Genomic DNA, 21,433 nt, shown 5'->3' with positions numbered 1-21,433 from the left:
TTTGTCAGCCTGGAACGACCATCACTGAACAGAGGTGGGGTCTATGACATCTATCAGCCACCTTCAATGCAGCCATCAGCATTCTGATTTGGATTCTATTATGATCCATGAGAGGATAAATACTTGATACTCCCCATTAGACAGACAGAACTGATGATGCCTTTCGGACGAGAGGCGAAACGTCTTCAAGACTTTTCAAGCAAGTCCAGTTGCTCTTTTCTACCAACCACAGATTACTATGTACCTGGACGACTGAGTATCTTCACAGACATGTTCATCATGATTTAATACTCCTCTTGACTTACTAATAAATGCATGTCTCTCTTCTGGCTCTGTCCCTACGACCATCAAAACTGCTGTGGTGACCCCTGTCCTGAAGAAACCCAATTTGTAGCCAACATCTCTTTCCAGTTATAAACCCATCTCAACTCTTCCCTTTCTAGGCAAAGTGATGGAAGCAGTGGTAGCTATGAAACTCCACACCTTTCTTAATGAAAACACACTCCATGAGCCCTTTCAACCTGGTTTCCATCTAAATGACTGCCCTGAGACAGCTCTTCTCCACGGTGTTAATGATCACCGCAGGTCTCCTGACAGCCGTTCTCTCAAAATTCTCCTCCTCCTTGACTTAAGTGCTGCTTTTGACACTGATAACAATAATGCACTCATTTCCTGTCTCTCCTCTCTTGGTACAGCTGACATAGCCCTTCAGTGGTTCAGGTCATATCTTCCAAACAGACAACAGTTTATCAGACTCGGTTCACACAAGTCCACCACCTCTTCTGTTCAGTTTGGGGTCCCTCAGGGATCAGTTTTTGGAACGCTTGTCTTTTTAATTTACATCCTACCCCTTGGTCATATGAGTCATCACCATGCCCTTAAATTTCCCTGAAATGCAGAAGATATTGAGCTCTGTCTCAGTACAGACTCACTCACAGACTCCGCTCCCAGTACACTGACTGCCTGTATCTCAGATTTTAAGCTTTTGTTGGAGGAAAACTTTCTCAAGTTAAACACTGAGAAAACTTAAGTTCTACTTGTTGGCCCCAAATCCCTACTATCTGACTCATCCAAATTTTCTCTTCATTTTGATGGTGTGCTTTTTAAGCCTGCTCAAGTTGTCAGAAATCTTGGAGTCGTATTTGATCCATCACTCACTTTTGATATTCATATGAAGTCTCTCACCAAAGTTGCATTCTTTCACCTTCATAACATTCCTCATCTTTGTCCCCTTCTGACAAATAACAATACAAAACTCTGGTTCATAGTTTTATGATGGAAAATCTTTACAAAAGCTTCACTATATTCAGAACTTGGCAGCTACATTTCTAACTCATACTAAACGCTCTGTTCACATCACCCCATTCTCTCTCAGCTACACTGGCTACCGGTTCTGTCCCATAGCAAATTTAAAATCTTGCTCATCTCTTTCAAAGCCCTGCATAATCTTGCTCCTATATACCTTAGGGAACTACTGACCCCCTACACTCCCTCTCGCTCACTAAGGTCTTCTAGCAACAACTTACTTTCTGTCCCACACACCAGACTTTCCACCATGGGGGGCAGGTCCTTCAGTGCCATGACCCCCAAACTCTGGAACGCTCTTCCTCTATCTCTCCATGATTGCTCTTCTTTCTCTACTTTCAAATCTCAGCTGAAGACTTGGCTCTTCCATCAACAGTTCTCTTCATACTTTAAAGCTTAGTCTTTTTTTTCTTCTGTACAGCAAACATGGGATTGTGAAAGGCATTAAAAATTATTATTATTATTATTATTATTGTTTGATTGGTTAGAAATGTTCAACACACTGTACTTAACAACTGACATCTCTTCGTCTCCTTACTGCTGAGGGTTTTATTTATTTCTCTTATAAAAATTTATCTTTGCAGCTGAAATGTTGAATGTTCTGTATATTAGATGAAGAAAAGCTGCATTTTAGTGTCTGAACATTCTTGTTGTAAGCTTCTGGAAAAACTGTTTTAAACCCCTCAGGTTGGGAAAAATCATAAAGTGTCCATGTAGAAGGTGAATTATGTTTGATTTGCACGTTTAAGTCGTTATATCGAGGGCCAAGTGGACCAGCCCTGTTTGATTCTGCAAATATGATATCTGATGAATTTGCACAAGTTTTTCATGATGAAATGAAGTTAATTCATCTGGAGACAAACTAATTAAAACGGGTGACCATGAACACTGTGTAAAAACATTTGAGCAAGATATACATTTTCCAATATATATTTTACAACACCTGAGAGCCGTCCTTCGGTCACTGAGATGGGCGGGTCTCACAGCCAACCCGAAGAAGTGTGCGACTGGGCGAGTGGAAGTACGGTATCTGGGCTTCCACTTGGGCAATGGGCAGGTGCGTCCCCAAATTAACAAGACTGCAGCGACTGCGGCCTGCCCGAGGCCCAAGACCAAAAAGGGGGTGAGACAGTTCCTGGGGCTGGCTGGCTATTATCGTAGGTTTATACCTAATTATCCGGATGTCACCAGCCCGTTGACTGATCTCACTAAAAAGGGGGCACCAGATCCGGTCCAGTGGACGGAGCAATGCCAGCAGGCTTTTTCTGAGGTAAAGGCTGCACTGTGTGGGGGGCCACTGTTACACTCCCCTGACTTTTCTCTCCCTTTTATATTGCAGACGGACGCGTCGGACAGAGGGCTGGGGGCTGTTTTGTCCCAGGAGGTGAAGGGGGAGGATCGCCCCTTGCTGTACATTAGTCGGAAGCTGTCAGTGTGTGAGGGGCGCTACAGCACCATAGAGAAGGAGTGCCTGGCCATCAAGTGGGCGGTCCTCGCCCTTTGTTACTACCTGCTGGGATGCACTTTCACCCTCTCTTCGGACCACGCGCCCCTCCAGTGGCTCCACCGCATGAAGGATGCAAACGCACAGATCACCCGTTGGTATCTAGCACTCCAACCCTTTAACTTCAAGGTTGTCCACAGGCCGGGGGCGCAGATGGTCGTGGCGGACATTCTCTCCCATCGGGGGGGGGGAGTTGGCTGCGGGCCGGACGGCCTGAGTCGGGTGGTGGGGGTATGTGGCAGTGGGGGCATGGTCAAGTGTCGGTCTGTGACCGGAGGGGGGAGTCAGGGAAGGTAAGTGGCAGAATCACTACACCTGATGTGAATTAACCTGTGTTTGTGTGTCTTCCCAGCAACCACGCCCTATATAAGGAGAGAGAGGGCAGAGGAAGGGAGCTCTCTCCCACACCAGATGACTTGTGTGTGTGTGCGTCCGTGCGACTGGGAGAGTGTGAAAAGTTAAGCTGAAAAGTAAAAATAAAAGAGTTTTGGAACTCAGTTCTGGCCTGCCGTACTTCTGTGCTCCACCCACCCGCTCTGACAACCACAATTTCTTACAGGCTCTCAATGTTACACGCAACCAAAACATGCATGTATTTAGTTTACATTTTCTCTTCCTTTAAATATACAGAGCCTCATTTTAATGAAGTTTCAGTTTAATCAGAGCCAGGCATCAGTGGTGTTCAGCCTTCAGCTAGACAAACCGGCCTGGAGGCCCAGAGAGCCAGGAAACCCTGAGCTGAGAGACAGACAGAGAGAGAGAAAAAGTAAGTGTCCTCCGCTCCCTGTGCTGCCACACCATCAACCTGGATGCTTTGGGAGACAAAAGCAACTCAATCACCACTTGTCCCTCTCCATAAAAAAATCCCTGCACTCCTCACAACCCCTCTCACAACTTACAGATGTGTGGAGGTCTCTGAAAACAGTCAGATGTGCTTTGTCAAGATTTAGTGACTGGCAAAGCTCTTGTTTAAATAGGTGACTCAATAATCCTGTAAACCGTCAAACAGCAAATTGGTGAACCGAACCATTGCTTTTAATTATGGCACCAATAGCAAGTAGGCTATCTCAGAATGAAAGGGAAAATAATCTAAAGTCAAAACAACTGTTCATCCTGTTCACTGCAAAAAAACTGTGTTCGGGACATACGACACATAGGTCTAGTCAATCTCGGACTTTAGAAAATATAACATTTGTGTGTTGATGCAGTTGCATGAGAAAAGAACCTGAATGCAAAACCAAAGACACTCGTGTAGAATGTAGATCATGATCACCGAAAACTTCTGTGAGACTGAGCGAATATAAAGGACAATGTGTTGGTAAAACAGGACTTAACAGTTGGTGTGAGGCTCAAGATATGGTTCATGAAAAAGTCATTTGATGAGAGAGAGAGAGAGAGAGAGAGAGAGAGAGAGAGAGAGAGAGAGAGAGAGCAGTGAGGTGTCAGTGAGATTTGCATGAACAGGACGGAATCGTTTCATTTCTCCCAGAATAGAGCAGAAACTTCACCAGATGTTCAACTTCCTTCAGTCAAACTCACTGAAGCACAAAACACAGCACTGAATCTACAGCTAATCACACTCTCTCATCACACTGATCATCACTATTAACTCCAATAAAAGAACAGACAACGTCCAAAATTCAGCTTTATTTCAGCACAAACTACAGGAAGAGCAACAGGACAGTGAAGAGAGGAAAGACAGAAATGTCAGCATTGTGTAGAATTGAAACTCTATTGTAGATGGATCATAAGCAGCTCCATGTTAAACTCTATCTTGGATCCACTAGCCTTCACACTGACTCTTTCTGAACGTGACTGGATGATTGACGTTGTTATGGGAGACCGTGCAGCGGAACTCCTCCCCCTTTTCCCAGAGGTCTTTGCTGAGGGTCAGGGTGCTGCTGCGGCTGTAACGGCCGTTCTTCTCTACTTCTGCGCTGCTCAGAACCCCGTTCTTCACCTCTGAGCCGTCCACTGTCCAGCTCACCAGCGCCCCCTGTGGAGAGTAGCCAGACAGCAGGCAGAGCAGCGAGGCCGATCCCTCAGACAGCTGCAGAGGGGACGGAGGGAGCAGAGACACGGAGGGAGACACTGTGGAACCCGCTGGAGAGGAGAAACACACAAACACATCATACACACCTCATTCACACACAATTAGAAATGAGGATGAAATATTTCTGCAACTTTGTGGAACTGACTGATCTTACAGAGGAATTAAGTCGAATAAAGTCTGACTTCATGACTGAGTTTCATTCACTACTTTATTATGTGACATCAGTTTCAGTGCAGCAACAAAACAAACATGTTCCACTCTGTAATTTATCTGGGAAAATAATTTTAGAACAAGTTTTATTACTTTATAGTTTAAACCTTCAGCACATTTAACTGCAGCAAATACAAATGTAGCTGATGACAGAAATATTCATCGTTTAACACAAACACACACAGCAGCTTTCATCTGGATTTTACATCAGCACACAGTCACTATATTTATTAAATGTTTATTATAGAGTAACTGCAGAGTTATTGCATGTTGAATATTGAGCAAGAGTGTAATTATTACATATTTAACATTAATAATTGTGTATTTACTGAATGTTTAAGAACATTGATATGGGATCTGTTCTGATACTGAAATGTATTCCTCATCAGAGCATAATAACACACAATAAAATCAATGCACATTTATAAACATAAATAACCTGTTCACTTTCAGTTTATTTATACTTTACTTTGTAAAACCTGAAATTAATTTCTTGGTAAAAGAAGAAAACACACTTACTGTTGACGATGAGTTTGGAGCCTCCACCAAAAGTCCACCACAGTGATACATTCTAATGAAACCGTCGTACAAAAACCTCCATCACACTGCAGTACACACACACACACACACACACACACACACACACACACACACACACTTTGCATTATCAGTCCATGCTTCAGTGCTCTGCGAGTGTTTATAGCCCTGTGACTTTAACACTTCATGACTGAGAGCTGCTGCTCAGCAACTTCACCCACAGCAACCATGACTTTGATCAGCGTCTTCATCTGCACACTGGCCCTCTGGACTCAAGGTGAGAGTTTAACATCAACTCACAGCCTCACACACTTCATTTCATACGAATTCTACACCACTTTAGAGCTTACAAACACAATCTATGTTTCTCTTCAGGATCCAGAGGTCAGGTGACTGTGACTCAGACTCCTTCAGTGCAAACTGTTGCTCCAGGAAACACAGTCACCATCAACTGTAGAACCAGTAGCAGAGTGGCTGGTGGTAACGATCTCGCCTGGTACCTGCAGAAACCTGGAGAAGCTCCTAAACTCCTGATCTACTGGGCTACTAGCTTACAGTCAGGGACTCCAGCTCGTTTCAGCGGCAGTGGATCTGATACTGACTTCACTCTGACCATCACTGGAGTCCAGACTGAAGATGCAGGAGATTACTACTGTCTGAGTGAACATTATATCAGTAGTAGCTGGGTGTTCACACAGTGTTAGAGCGTCGTACAAAAACCTGGGTCAGTGAGAGTGCACAGAGAAGCACTGCTGCAGCTGGGAGCGACTGCAGGTGCTGAGGGGGAGGATGTGATACAGCACAATGACACACACTGTGGACGAGAGAAAACACACCACACTAACTCACTAATACACACACATCTGTGAGAGGAGTCCACCTTTCATGAATTACCTGCTAATTGGGAAATGTGCTTTTACATTTTATATTAACAAATAAAAGCAAACAAGTCACTTAAACTCTACAAACACTTTATGTGAGATCATCTTGACCATCTTCTTCCTCTTCCAAAAGTATCTGCACCTTCCCCTCACGACTGTCTCAACTTCAGTCTCACCCTATTGAACGCTCGCTCCATTACCAATAAAGCCTCACTGCTCTATGACCTCATCACCCAGAAAATAGTGGGCAAGATTTTTTTTTCCTTCCAGAAACTTGGCAAGAACCTGATGACGCCTTACATTTAAACATGAAGGCTCCCCCTGGCTACACCTACCGATCAAATCCCAGATTAAAAGGAAGAGGGGTGGCTTGGCTGTGCTTTATCAGTCTGATTGAAAAGTTAAAGAACTTTCACTATTTCATGAAAAATCTTTTGAATATTTTGCTCTGAAGGTTGTCTCCTCCCCTCCTGTGCTGTTGTTATTCATCTATCACCATCCTAAAGCTGCTGTGAGCTTCTTATCACACTTTAATGAACTCCTTACAATCAGCTCATCCCTTTGTCCTGCCATAATTTCACTTGGTGACTTTAAAATCCATGTTGACACTCGCTCCTCCTGCACATCCGAGTTCTTCTCAGTGTTAGAGTGGTTTAACATGATACAGCATGATGGCTTTCCAACTCACGCTTTTGGTCAGATTCTTGATTTGATCTCTTCTACTGTTTTGAGTGATATCTCCGTCTCTCCTTCAGTTTCTGGTATCTGTGATCATAAACATGTCGACTGCAGCTTTCACATTACCTCGACTCCTCCTTTGAAAATCTCTGTCACCTTTCGTAATCTCAGTTCTGTCGATTCCAATCTGTTCACTTCTTCTCTTCAGTCCTCATCCCAATCCGACTTACAGAAACTTTCCTCCACTGGTTTCATTTTATAATGACATGATCTCTGTATTTCTCAATGATCTAACCCCTTTAAAGAATACGCATGTTCTCGCCACCCGCTCTTGTCCTAGATTTGTGCCTAAGCTTGGAGTAATGAAGGCAATTAAGTGTCTTGAGCACCTTTATAAGAAATTTGCCCCTACTGAGCACTTAGAACTCTACACTGAACATAGCCACAAGTCTCGCGATGCACTAAATCCTGCTCACTCCAACTACTACTCCTCCATCCTAAATGGTGCCAATTCGAGGCCAAGGACACTCTTCAAACCTGTTCACAACTCCTCCACTCTCCTGCACTAGGATGCTCTTATACAACTAAGCAATGTTCGGCATTTTTACATTATTTTTATTACAAAATTGATCAAAGCTAATGCTATTTTCCTTCTACATCCCATTTATTCTCACCCATTGATGTTCCGACTCTGCCTACAAAACTCACTGACTTCACACCTGTTGATTCTCTTTCTGTCACTGAACTCATCAATAATGGCCCTTTTCCACTACCCTTTTTCAGCTCACTTCAGCTCGCTTCAGCTCACTTCAGCCCGACACGGCTCGCGTTTCGACTACCAAAAACCAGCACGACTCAGCTTGCTTCAGCCCTGCTTAGCCCCTAAAACTCGCACGGTTTTGGAGTGGGGCTGAAGCGAGCCAAAGCGAGCCGAGTGAGGCTGGGGGCGTGAGCAGACACTCCCCTGTGCACTGATTGGTGAGGAGGAGTGTCCTCACATGCCCACACACGCCCCGCGAGCACGCTGGGATCTGTAAACACCGCAAACCCGGAAGAAGAAGAATTACTTATTACGAGAATTTCTGAAGCCTTATGCGCCTCGCCTCATCTATACGCTCTTGCCAGTATCTGTCCGCGTTGTCGGTGACAACAAGCCACAGCACCAAGACCAGCAACACTAACGACTCCATGTCCTCCACGTTTATTGTTTACTATTCGGGTCGTGAGACTACCGCTTAAAAGCTCACTGATGTCACTGTTTGCGCTGCTTAACGACATCACCTGACGTCCACCCACTTTCGCTAACTCCACCCAATGTGTCCACCCACTTCCAGCCAGCATGGTTCAGCACGGTTGTAGTCGAAATGCAACTCCAACAGCCCCGCTCAGCCCGACTCAGCACGGCACGGCTCAGCCCGACTCAGCCGCGTTTGTAGTGGAAAAGCGGCATAAGTGTCATCTGTCCTCCTGTCTGCTTGTCCCCACCCCCACCTTGCAACTTAAGACATGTTCATCAAGCTTTATTACTCCTCTTGGCATAGTGATAAAGACATGTCTCTCCTCTCGCTCTGTCCCTCCTGCCCTCAAATCTGCTGTGGTGGCCCCTGTCCTGAAGAGACCTGAGTTGGAGCCAACATCTCTTTCCAGTTATAGACCCATCATAAACATTGAGAAAAGTGAAGTTCTACTGTATGGCCACAAATCACGACTGTCAGAACCATCCAAATTTTCTCTTGGTATTGATGATGTGCTTGTTAAGATTGTGCCTGTTGTCAGACATTTTGGAGTAATATTTGATCCATCACTCAATTTTGAACTTCATATTAAGTCACTCACCAAACTTGCTTTTTTTTTTTACCTTCGTAGTGTTGCTCATCTTCATCTGCTTCTGACTAGTAATGATGCACAAACTCTGATTCATGCTTTCATTATATCTCATTTAGATTCCTGTAATTCCCATTTCAAAGGCCTTCCTGCAAAGTTTCGCCAAAAGCTTCACTATATTCAGAACTCTGCAGCTACATTTCTAACTCATACTAAACGCTCCACTCACATCACCCCATTCTCTCTCAGCTACACTGGCTACCGGTTCTGTCCCATAGCAAATTTAAAATCTTGCTTATCTCTTTCAAAGCCCTGAATAATCTGGCTCCTATATACCTTAGGGAACTACTGACCCCCTACACTCCCTCTCGCTCACTAAGGTCTTCTAGCAACAACCTACTTTCTGTCCCACACACCAGACTTTCCACCATGGGGGGCAGGTCCTTCAGTGCCACGACCCCCAAACTCTGGAACGCTCTTCCTCTATCTCTCCACGATTGCTCTTCTTTCTCTACTTTCAAATCTCAGCTGAAGACTTGTCTCTTCCATGAACAGTTCTCTTCATCTCTTACAGCTTAGTCTTTTTTTTTTTTTCAGTGAAGCAACTTGGGATAGTGAAAGGCATTATTATTTTTTTTTTATTATTATTATTATATTGGTTAGAAATGTTGAACACATTTACTTACTTAACAACTTACATCTCTTCATCTCCTTATTGCTGAGGGTTTTATTTATTTCTCTTATAAAAATGTATCTTTGCAGCTGAAATGTTGAATGTTCTGTATATTAGATGAAGAAAAGCTACATTTTAGTGTCTGAACATTCTTGTTGTAAGCTTCTGGAAAAAATGTTTTAAACTTGTGCAAATATGATATCTGATGAATTTGCTCAAGTTTTCATGATCAAATGAAGTTAATTAATCTGTCGTCGATCTAATTAAAACGGGTGACAATGAACACTGTGTAAAAACATTTAAATGAGCAAGATATACATTTTCCAGTTGAACAAATTATTTATATTTTGCAGACTGAAAAGTAGCATCATATGAAGTCAGAAAAATGCAGTGTGGAAAGAAATCACTGCTGGGGTCAAGAGCATTTCCATCAACAATCAAAGTACAGCTGATGGTTCAATATTTAACTTCTACATCCATGATATATTGAGCCGACATTTTATCCTCTATAAAAGTAGTCTAATATAATCGCTTATATCAGAAATCTTTACATCGAGGTGATGAACAAATGGTCAGATCTTAAACTCGCTACCAAAAATTACATGGTTCTGCAGTCGTCTTTTAAAGAAAAGAAAACCCATTTTTTACAATAGAGTTATGAAGATAGATTTTGATATAAACTACAGATTCACGAGCTGATCTAGTTGTACTCTGTGATAATTGCAGTTAGCATATATTTTTTAGATTGATAGAGATAGATAGATACTTTATTCATCCCCGAGGGAAATTCAAGGTATCCAGGAACATCTCCGCATTGCACAAGATCAATACAAAAACTAAATAGCATTATACGTATAAAAAACTAAAATACAAAATACCAAAAGAAATCAAACATTACCAATAAGAGCAAGTAATAGAATATACAGCTCTCAGTGTGGGAGGGAGTGAGGTAGTGCAGTTGGCTGGAACCAGTCACAGTGCAAATACTTTGTGGACAGTTACATACATGAGCAGTGTGTTTAGTGGTATATGGTAGATAAAAAGCATAGTATATTACATGATAGGCAGAGTTAAAGTATATATCAGTACATATAGTATATGTTATTGTGTGATAGTGTACGATATATTATATTAAATTAGTATATAAATATTAAGTTAGTATATATAGCAGTATGTATAATATATAAGTAGGTACATGATAACAGAATATAATAATAAAGTATAGAATAAGGTAAAGTACAACATACCAGCTTATCTACAAATATCTGTATGTACCCATCTATGCATATAATGTACATCTATGTAAGCAGTAGAAAAGTGCAATGGACATGAAAAGAGCAGTGTAACTAGTGCTGAGTACAGCAGAGTCACAGAGTCTTATTTTTGCTGAGCCGGGAGGAGTTGAACAGTCTAATGGCCTGAGGGACAAAAGACTTCCTGAATCTGTCCATGGTGCAGGGCAGGGACAACAATCTTCTTAATGCTGCCTCCCCAACACACTACAACACAGATGAGGACACTGGCTACCACAGACTGGTAGAACGTCAGCAGCAGTTTTCGGCAGATCCTGAAGGACCCGAGCCTCCTCAGGAAGTAGAGTCTGCTCTGATCCTTCCTGTAGAGGGTGTCAGTGTTCACTGTCCAGTCCAGCTTGTCGTCCAGATGTACACCCAGGTATTTGTAGGTCCTGACCATCTCCACATCGACCCCCTCAATAGAGATTGGCTGCAGAGTCGGCCTGGACCTTCTAAAGTCCACAAGCATTTCTTTTGTTTTGCCAATGTTCAGCTGCAGGTGGTTGGATTTACACCACAACACAAAATCCTGTATCAGGCTCCTGTACTCCTCCTCCTGTCCATCATGAACACATCCCACAATTGCAGTATCGTCCGAGAACTTCTGCATGTGGCAAGACTCTGAGTTGTATTTGAGGTCTGATGTGTAGAGAGTGAACAGAACTGGAGAGAGAGCACAGTCCCCTGTGGTGCTCCCATGCTGCTGATCACCATGTCAGAAATGCTGTCCCTGATCCTGATGTGTTGTGGTCTCCTGGTGAGGTAGTCTGTAATCCAGGAGACCAGATGTGTGTCCACCTCTATCTCCTGCAGCTTATCTCTTAGTAGAAGGGGCTGGATGGTGTTAAAGGTGCTGGAGAATCCAAAAACATGATCCTCACTGAGCTGCTCCCCTTGTCCAGATGAGAGTGAATCCTGTGCAGAAGATAGAGGATGGCGTCATCCACTCCCACTTTCTCCTGGTACGTGGACTGCAGTGGGTCCTCAGCATGGTGGACCTGGGGTCTGAGGAAGTTCAGCAGCAGTCACTCCATGGTATTCATCACGTGTGATGTCAAGGCGTCCGGCCTGTAGTCATTCAGTTCCTTTGAATGTGTGTTTTTAGGAACTGGAATGAGGCACGACGTATTCCACATGACAGGAACCCTCCCAAGGTGAAGGAGGACGTGTTGGAGGGGCTCCCCCAGTTGGGCAGCGCAGGCCCTCAGCATACTGGGACACACCTGGGCCTGCTGCCTTCCTGGGGTGGAGTTTCCTCAGCTCTCTCCTGACTTGGTCCGCGGTGAAGATGGGGGAATTGGGGGAGTGGATGTGTATTCCGTCTGCAGGAGGTGTTGATGGCTCTAATGCTGATGATGTTGGTGATGGGGGTGAGGGCCGATCTGCCAGTGATGGTGACGGTGATGAGGTGACAACTGCTGCAGGAGGAGGGGGCAGCAGGAGCAGGACAATCAAACCTGTTGAAGAAGTGGGTAAACTGGTTTGCCCTGTCCATGCCACCATCTGCTGAGCTGCCGCTGTTCTTCTTGTAGCCTGTGATGGTTTTCATCCCATCCCAGAGCTCCTTCATGTTGTTTTCTTGTAGCTTCTGTTCCACCTTTTTCCTGTATGACTCCTTGGCCTCTTTTAGCTGGACTTTGAGTTCCCCCTGTACATGCTTCAGCTCTGACCTGTCTCTGTCTTTGAACGCCCTCTTCTTTTGGTTGAGAAGGCCCTTAACTTCACTGGTAATCCAGGGCTTGTTGTTTGGAAAGCAGCGTACCGTTTTTGTGGGAACAACAACGTCCCTGCAAAAGTTCAAGTGGTCTGTTATGCAGCGTGTCACCTTCTCAATGTCCTCCCCATGTGGGTCTAACAATACAGTCCAGTCGGTCATCTCGAAGCAGTCCTTAAGAGTTTCCTCTGCCTCGGAAGACCAGGCCCTGAATGAACGCATGGTGGTGAGCTGCCACAGAACCAATGGTTTGTACTGAGGCTGTAGGAGAACCAGATTATGGTCAGATCTCCCCAGCAGTGGTAATGGGATTGCCCTGTATGCGTCTCTTACATTGGCATACAATAGGTTTATGGTCCTGTTTTTCATAGTGAGACAGTCCACAAACTGATGAAAGGCAGAGAGAGTGGAGTCCAGAATGACATGGTAAAAATCCCCAGAGATCGCAAAGAAAGCCTTGGGGTGTTGTGTCTGCAGCGCTGCTATGGTGGAATGAATGATGTCGCATGCCTCCTGCGCGTCCGCACATGGAGGAATGTAAACACAGGTCAAAATGGCATGTGTAAACTCCCGAGGCATGTAATACAGTCAGAGACTCACCGCTAACAGTTCAATGTCCTGGCAGCAGATGATCACCTTAACGTTTACATGTCCCGGTTTGCACCATCTGGTGTTAATAAACAGTGCGAGTCCCCCACTTTTGCACTTGCTGCTCAGCTTCGCGTCCCTGTCTGCTTCCACTGTAATGAACCCAGGTAGCTCCACATTAAAGTCCGGTGTGTTGCTGTTAAGCCACGTCTCCGTGAAACACAACAGACTACACTCCCTGTAGAGTCTCTGGGTTTTCACCTGTCCTGCCAGCTCATCAGTTTTGTTGGTTAGCAAGTTCACATTCCCCATAAGCACCGACAGAACCGAGGGTTTGTACCTCCACTGCCCCTCCATCTTCTTAGCCTTGCGCTTGGCTCAGGCTCTGCAACCCTGGTACCTCCTCCTCAGTTCCGCAGGTATAGAATGGACAATGCCCTCACATCCCCTTGGTCGTAGGGTGAGCTGTTGTTCCCGAGTATAACCACGAAAATCTCTGCTGCGCCACATGTTGACACCAGAAATATCCATAGAATATAAATACACCCCAGAAATACTAAAATAAAAATGCTAAAAAAGCACTAAAGTCAAAGAAAGAATATAAATACACACCAGAATAACTAAAAGGCTAAAAAAAACCAAAAAAAACGCTGAAATCAAAGAAAGGCGATACGGACGGAGCTACTGGGTAAGCCGCCGCTCTGCGTCAGCGCTACTACGTCAGCGCTTTTGTTTATGACTTTTTCATCGTTGTATATAAATTGACAAAATTGGATTATTGTCTGTTATATTGTATTGTTTCCTGCTGTCATCAAGAAGACCACATTGGAAATCAGTGTATTTAATACTTTGTGTTTTCCTCGGTGCTGTTTAAACTGTATCTTTTACATGTGTGAATTTTACCAAATAAATCCATACCATACCAGCAGCTCGGGTGTTTCTGGCAATATTTCCACCTTTTTCCGTACAAGTGCATCCTCCTGTAATGTTCACATGAATCCTGTATAGTAAAGCAGTGTTTACCCAGGTAACAATTTTACGTAGTAACTACGTACTTACAAAGTAGTGGTTTGGTAGATGTTACGTAGTGGTTTGGTAGATGTTATGTAGTGTTTTTACATAGTTACTATGTAAAATTCTGGACTACCAGCAACGTTTTTACTACGTCGTAAAGTTACGTAGAAAAATTACATACCCACCAGCTTCCCACTACCTTATGGGCACCTTCCTGCTATCCCATGGGGTGTTTCCCACTATACTATAGATACTTTCACACTCATATGGGCACGTTCTCACCACCTTACATTTTCACATCCTTTCTACGACCTTACAAAACCAGTGTAATATTATGCAGAAAACATGGAAGAAGCAACAATATTTTGCATAGTCGGTGCATTTATTTCAACAAAAAAATAGCTGCATCAGCCAGGTTAGGTTAGAAATGTGAAATATATACAGTGAGAGTAAAAAGTATTTGATCCCTTGCTGATTTTGTTGGTTTGCCCACTAATAAAGACATGATCATTCTATACTTTTAATGGTAGATGTATTCTAACATGGAGAGACAGAATATCACAAAGAAAATCCAGAAAATAACTTTAAAGAATATATATTAATTGATTTGTATTTCACTGAGGGAAATAAGTATTTGATCCCCTAGTATGCATTAGGAGTTCTGGCTTTCACAGACCAGTTAGACACTCCCAATCAACTTGTTACCTGAATTGAAGACACCTGTTCTAACTAATCACCTGTATGAAAGACACCTGTTCACAGAATCAGACAATCAGACAGATTCCAAACTCTCCAACATGGGTAAGACCAAAAAACTCTGTCAGGACCTCAGAGACAGGATTGTTGACCTGCACAAATCTGGAATGGGCTACAAAAATATTAGCAACATGCTGGGTATTAAAGTAACAACCATTGGTGCAATTGTGAGAAAATTTAAGAACTATAACATGACCATCAATAGACCTCGGTCTGGTGCTCCACAGAAGATTTCACCTCGTGGGGTGGCAATGATCATGAGAACTGTGAGAAATCGGCCTGCAACCACACAGCGCGGCCTGCAACCACACAGCGGGAGTTAGTGAATGACCTCAAGGCAGCTGGGACCACAGTCAACAGGAAAACAATTGGCAACACTTTGCGCCGCAATGGATTAAAATCCTGCAGTGCCCGAAAGGTACCCCTGCTTAAGAAGGCACATGTGGAGGCCCACCTAAAGTATGCCAATGATCGCCTCAAAGATGTACAAAGTGATTGGGAGAAGGTTCTGTGGTCAGATGAGACCAAAATTGAACTATTTGGCCTAAATTCTACTCGTCATGTGTGGAGGAAGAAAAATGCTGCCTATGACCCCAGGAACACTGTGCCCACTGTCAAGCATGGAGGTGGAAGCATTATGTTTTGGGGGTGTTTCTCTGCCAAGGGCACAGGCCTACTTCACCGCATCAGTGGGAAGATAGATGGAGCCATGTACCGTGCAGTCCTGAGGGACAACCTCCTCCCCTCTGCCAGGAAGTTGAAAATGGGCCGTGGTTGGGTCTTCCAACATGACAACAACCCGAAGCATACAGCAAAGGCAACAAAGGAGTGGCTGAAGAAGAACCACATTAAGGTCATGGAGTGGCCCAGCCAGTCTCCGGACCTCAATCCAATCGAAAATCTATGGAGGGAGCTGAAGGTCCGAATTGCCAAGCGACAGCCCACCAACCTTAATGATTTAGAGAGGATCTGCAAAGAAGAGTGGGCCAAAATTCCCCCTGATATGTGTGCTAACCTTGTGGTTAACTACAACAAACGTCTGTCCGCTGTGCTTGCAAACAAAGGCTTTGCCACCAAGTATTAAGTGCTTTTGGCTAGAGGGATCAAATACTTATTTCCCTCAATGAAATACAAATCAATTAAAATAAATTCTTTAAAGTTATTTTCTGGATTTTCGTTTTGATATTCTGTCTCTCCATGTTAGAATACATCTACCATTAAAAGTATATATATATATATATATATATATATATATATATATATATATATATATATATATATAAAACCGTGTGTACTAGTACACTTGACAATCATACCAGGTCATGTGTTGTAGTTTCACAGGATGAAATAGAAGATTAATACATGCATTACCTGAATCAAATGTAATCATGAATATGCAAAGGAACTTAAAGGTATTATTCTGCACTTTTATGATGGCCGCTGGTCAGATATTACATTACACTAAAATGGCATAAAAACCTACAGAGACTGACTGCAATATTTACACACATGCCAACCATTATTTTTGTTCTGGCTCTAGAAAATATTTAATGGTGAACCAGTATTCAATCCTAGAAATTCTAGCAGTGAAAGAGCTAACAGCTGTCTCTGGTTCCCGAATCAGATGAATGGTGGGTTGGTACAGTCGTTGTCTCCTTAGTTGCTGCAGCCACAGCAGCGCGAGCCTGCAAATATAATAATAATCAAAGATAAATTGGGAAATCCTTGTTTACCATTATATTGTCAGATTAAGTTACAGTGGTGCTTGAAAGTTTGTGAACCCTTTAGAATTTTCTATATTTCTGCATAAATATGACCTAAAACATCATCAGATTTTCACACAAGTCCTAAAAGTAGATAAAGATAACCCAGTTAAACAAATGAGACAAAAATATTATACTTGGTCATTTATTTATTGAGGAAAATGATCCAATATTACATATCTGTGAGTGGCAAAAGTATGTGAACCTTTGCTTTCAGTATCTGGTGTGACCCCCTTGTGCAGCAATAACTGCAACTAAATGTTTCCAGTAACTGTTGATCAGTCCTGCACACCGGCTTGGAGGAATTTTAGCCCATTCCTCCATGCAGAACAGCTTCAACTCTGGGATGTTGGTGGGTTTCCTCACATGAACTGCTCGCTTCAGGTCCTTCCACAAAATTTCAATTGGATTAAGGTCAGGACTTTGACTTGGCCATTCCAAAAGATTAACTTTATTCTTCTTTAACCATTCTTTGGTAGAACGACTTGTGTGCTTAGGGTCGTTGTCTTGCTGCATGACCCACCTTCTCTTGAGATTCAGTTCATGGACAGATGTCCTGACATTTTCCTTTAGAATTCTCTGGTGTAATTCAGAATTCATTGTTCCATCAGTGATGGCAAGCTGTCCTGGCCCAGATGCAGTAAAACAGGCTCAAACCATGATACTACCACCACCATGTTTCACAGATGGGATGAGGTTCTTATGCTGGAATGGAATGTTTTTCTTTCTCCAAACGTAATGCTTCTCATTTAAACCATAAAGTTCTATTTTGGTCTCATCTGTCCACAAAACATTTTTCCAATAGCCTTCTGGCTTGTCCACGTGATCTTTAGCAAACTGCAGACGAGCAGTAATGTTCTTTTTGGAGAGTAGTGGCTTTCTCCTTGCAACCCTGCCATGCACACCATTGTTGTTCAGTGTTTTCCTGATGGTGGACTCATGAACATTAACATTATCCAATGTGAGCGAGGCCTTCAGTCACTTAGAAGTTACCCTGGGGTCCTTTGTGACCTCACCGACTATTATACACCTTGCTCTTGGAGTGATCTTTGTTGGTTGACCACTCCTGGGGAGGGTAACAATGGTCTTGAATTTCCTCCATTTGTACACAATCTGTCTGACTGTGGATTGGTGGAGTCCAAACTCTTTAGAGATGGTTTTATAACCTTTTCCAGCCTGATGAGCATCAACAACGCTTTTTCTGAGATCCTCAGAAATCTCCTTTATTCATGCCATGATACACTTCCACAAACATGCGTTGTGAAGATCAGACTTTGATAGATCCCTGTTCTTTAGATAAAACAGGGTGCCCACTCACACCTGACTGTCATCCCATTGATTGAAAAACACTTGACTCTAATTTCACCTTCAAATTAACTGCTAATCCTAGGGGTTCACATACTTTTGCCACTCACAGATGTGTAATATTGGATCATTTTCCTCAATAAATAAATGACCAAATATAATATTTTTGTCTCATTTGTTTAACGGGGTTCTCTTTATCTACTTTTAGGACTTGTGTGAAAATCTGATGATGTTTTAGGTCATATTTATGCAGAAATATAGAAAATTCTAAAGGGTTCACAAACTTTCAAGCACCACTGTATGTATGTACACATAAAATATTTGCAAGAGGTAAGTACCTACAGATAATTCTGCACAATTTCATCTAGGCACATCAGAACCTTTCTCTGATTCTTCTTCTTCTTTTGGCTGCTCCCGATTAGGGGTCGCCACAGCAGATCTTTCATCTCCATTGCTCCCTATCTTCCGCATCCTTCTCTACCACACCTGCCACTTTCATGTCCTCTCTCATCACATCCATGTATCTCCTCTTTGGCCTTCCTTGTTTTCGTTTGCCTGGCAGCTCCATCCTCAGCATTCTCCTTCCCACATGCTCTGCATCTCTTCTCAGGATGTGCCCATACCATCTTAGTCTCATCTCTCTTAGCTTAATTCCCAAGCTCTCCACATGTGCTGTCCCTCTGATGTGCTCGTTCCTTATCCTGTCCAACCTCGTCACTCCCGTCGCAAACCTTAACATCCTCAACTCCGCCACCTCCAACTTTGCCTCCTGTCTCTTCGTTAAGGGTACGGTCTCCAATCCATACATCACAGCTGGTCTCACTACTGTCTTAATCAGAACCTTTCTCTGATAATCTATAAAAACACATAAAAAGGAAATGGTTAGTGTCATGGGCCACATAAAAACGAGTGAGCATTATGCATTTATGAATTTAAGACATAAATTTAAAAAATGGTTGGATTTTATGATAAAATACCACACATCAATAAATATATGTTATTTACCAGCTGGGAGGTCCGTATCGTGAAATACCTTGACCGAAGTCTTGAAAGTACTGAGCGAGGCCCTCTGGGCCGAGGTCAGTATTCAAGGCCGAGGTCACGTTATTTCACCATACGGACCGACCTTAAGCTGGTAAATAATATATTTATTTTTTTCTTTACCAAATTCTAACAGAAAACAAGAGCACCCGAAAGGGAAGGCCGAGCCAAGCCGCCATTTTGAATCCTCATTCACGGCTGTAATGCAAATTGCATCCTCCTCGGTATACAAGTGCACTTCCATGGCAGGAAAAAAAAAAACTACATTTTGCCGCCTATGTAGTCCCCTATTTATACAAATAGGAGTCATTCAGGATTCAGCCATGTTTTTGCTCTGTGTTAGCAAATTACAGGTTTTTAGCTTTCTCCTGAAATGTTTTCTTTTATTTCTTCTTCCTCAGGGTAGTAAAACTCGCTTTCACTGTGAAGACTGTCATTATCGCTATCCATGCTGTAAAATTAATGCTATTCTCCTGAGAAATGCTGGCAAAAATGTATAAGATTTTTGATAATCTTATAAATAAATCTTATAAAAAAAGATAAATGTTGACAAAAAATTCTACTATGTTTGTTGTTGTGAACGAGCGAGTCACCAGAGGTCCGTACCCGGGGTCCATAACTGGGGTCCGTACCGTAGGATACAGACGCGCTCGCCAGCCAATCAGAGCGCAGGATTTGGACCGCAAAAAAAATAAGTAATATTATTAGTACTGGATGTCACTACACAGATATTCAGACTGACAGATCACAAATGTAAGTCATTTATTCAAGTAGTGTTTCTATCTGTTCATAAAATGTGCACGCTAGCATGTCTCTTTTGTAAGTAAGAATAGAACTCACTGTCTGATCTGGTATTTTGCCGTGGATCTGTACTCCTCGGCCTGAACAGCTCTTCAAGGTCCTCTGTATCTGAGACAAATTTGCAAAGCAATTAATATCTTGCAGAACGAATGGAATTAATTAAGCTAATGGTAAGATTTCACTGTTTGTTTGGAATGAATGTAAGATGCAAACCTTGGATATGAATGATATTCCCAAGAGATAAAAAGAAATTCCACCAAAGTGAATTTTTCTATAGATTGCATAATAAATACATGTAACAGTAAAACAAACTGAAATAGTGTGGAACAGCTTTATGAAACATTCCAAATACCCCGATAAGTAGTCTACATGTGTTGTTACAGAATAAATTTTGTGAAACAATTTAGTTTTTAAATTTCACCAAACAGTCATATTAGGATGCATGTTTATCAGTTTATATTGTAACAAGATGAAATAACTGACCAAAGTCATCTTTCGATTGAAATCAGGAGGTAGTTAAACCTTCACAGCTTTAAACCATGGTTTTAAAAAGTGAATGGAATTCCCCCATAAAGGATCCACACTAACATTGAATAACAGTGTTGGCACTGGGAGGCGGGACTCCGACACCACGCGCATCATCCCCCACAAACAACATGGCGCTGCGGCGCGCTTTCCTGCGGTGGAGACTCAGACATTAACATTCATTAAAATAAACATTTAACGATAACATTTGCATATAATATATCGTCAGACTTAATCGCCTTACATTCACATAGTGACAACAATAGCAAGGGTAACATTCTTACCTTGAAAGATTCTGTCGATCAAAGCTCTCCAGTTATACCGAAACACCTTCCCTTCACACGAATAAAAAAAACTGGGAAGCCGGAAGTTGTTCCTTCAACGGGTTTTGAAAGACCGACGCGATCCGGAGCCGCAAAGCATGATGGGATAGAGGTCAGCCAGCATATGCCCTTTTCCCGCCAAGTTGACAGGGTGGGGTGGTGGAGGGCGTCACGGGAGAGGGTCGGGTATTGGATTTGGAAAGAAAGCAGGGGGATATTGATCATTTCTATGAAAAGCGTCGATGAGTGGCCCGAAGGCGCCCTGGAAAATGAAACTGTACATGTTCATTCAGTGAATCTGGGCATATTTTAAATAATTTTGCTTGCTTCAAGATTTCTACTGTGTTTACTCTTTCATACAACCACCCCCCCCTCCCCTGGTCGCTGAAGGGGGTGGGGGGTTAAACCCCTCCCTCGGATCCACCACTGGGGGTCACAAACATAAAAATTCTCAATCACACATCACAGGAATAGAAACAGGCTCAAATCACGGGTCACGGAAATAATTTGTTGGCAATCACGGATCATGTGAAAGTCCTCCCCTTCAGTTAAAGTTTTGCGTGTACCGAACATCTCATTTCATCTCATCTCATTATCTCTAGCCGCTTTATCCTGTTCTACAGGGTCGCAGGCAAGCTGGAGC

At 42.9% G+C, this 21,433-nt stretch overlaps 1 long non-coding RNA gene and 1 gene segment (V, D, J or C); one reads left to right on the top strand and one right to left on the bottom strand.

The window, feature by feature from the left end:
* The first annotated feature begins 536 nt into the window (after nt 1-536).
* LOC132869691 (immunoglobulin kappa variable 1-6-like) lies at nt 537-6,313 on the top strand. The segment is given in 3 exon segments: nt 537-585; nt 5,821-5,886; nt 5,985-6,313. Coding segments are annotated over 3 exon segments (444 nt in total).
* Nucleotides 6,314-16,365: 10,052 nt separating this feature from the next.
* Nucleotides 16,366-20,111, bottom strand: LOC132870007 (uncharacterized). 2 transcript variants are annotated; one of them, XR_009651039.1, is made up of 3 exons: nt 19,982-20,111; nt 18,439-18,955; nt 16,366-16,717 (listed from the first exon to the last, which is right to left on the bottom strand). It is a non-coding gene; the product is annotated as an uncharacterized LOC132870007 (long non-coding RNA). The 2 variants fall into 2 exon arrangements; XR_009651038.1 differs by having other exon boundaries at nt 18,443-18,955.
* Nucleotides 20,112-21,433: the final 1,322 nt, after the last annotated feature.

Source organism: Neoarius graeffei, chromosome 21 (genome assembly GCF_027579695.1).
Source record: "Neoarius graeffei isolate fNeoGra1 chromosome 21, fNeoGra1.pri, whole genome shotgun sequence".
Taxonomy (NCBI): Eukaryota; Metazoa; Chordata; class Actinopteri; order Siluriformes; family Ariidae; genus Neoarius; species Neoarius graeffei.
Note: the sequence above shows the minus strand (reverse complement) of the source record. Positions and strands in the feature narration are given on the sequence as shown.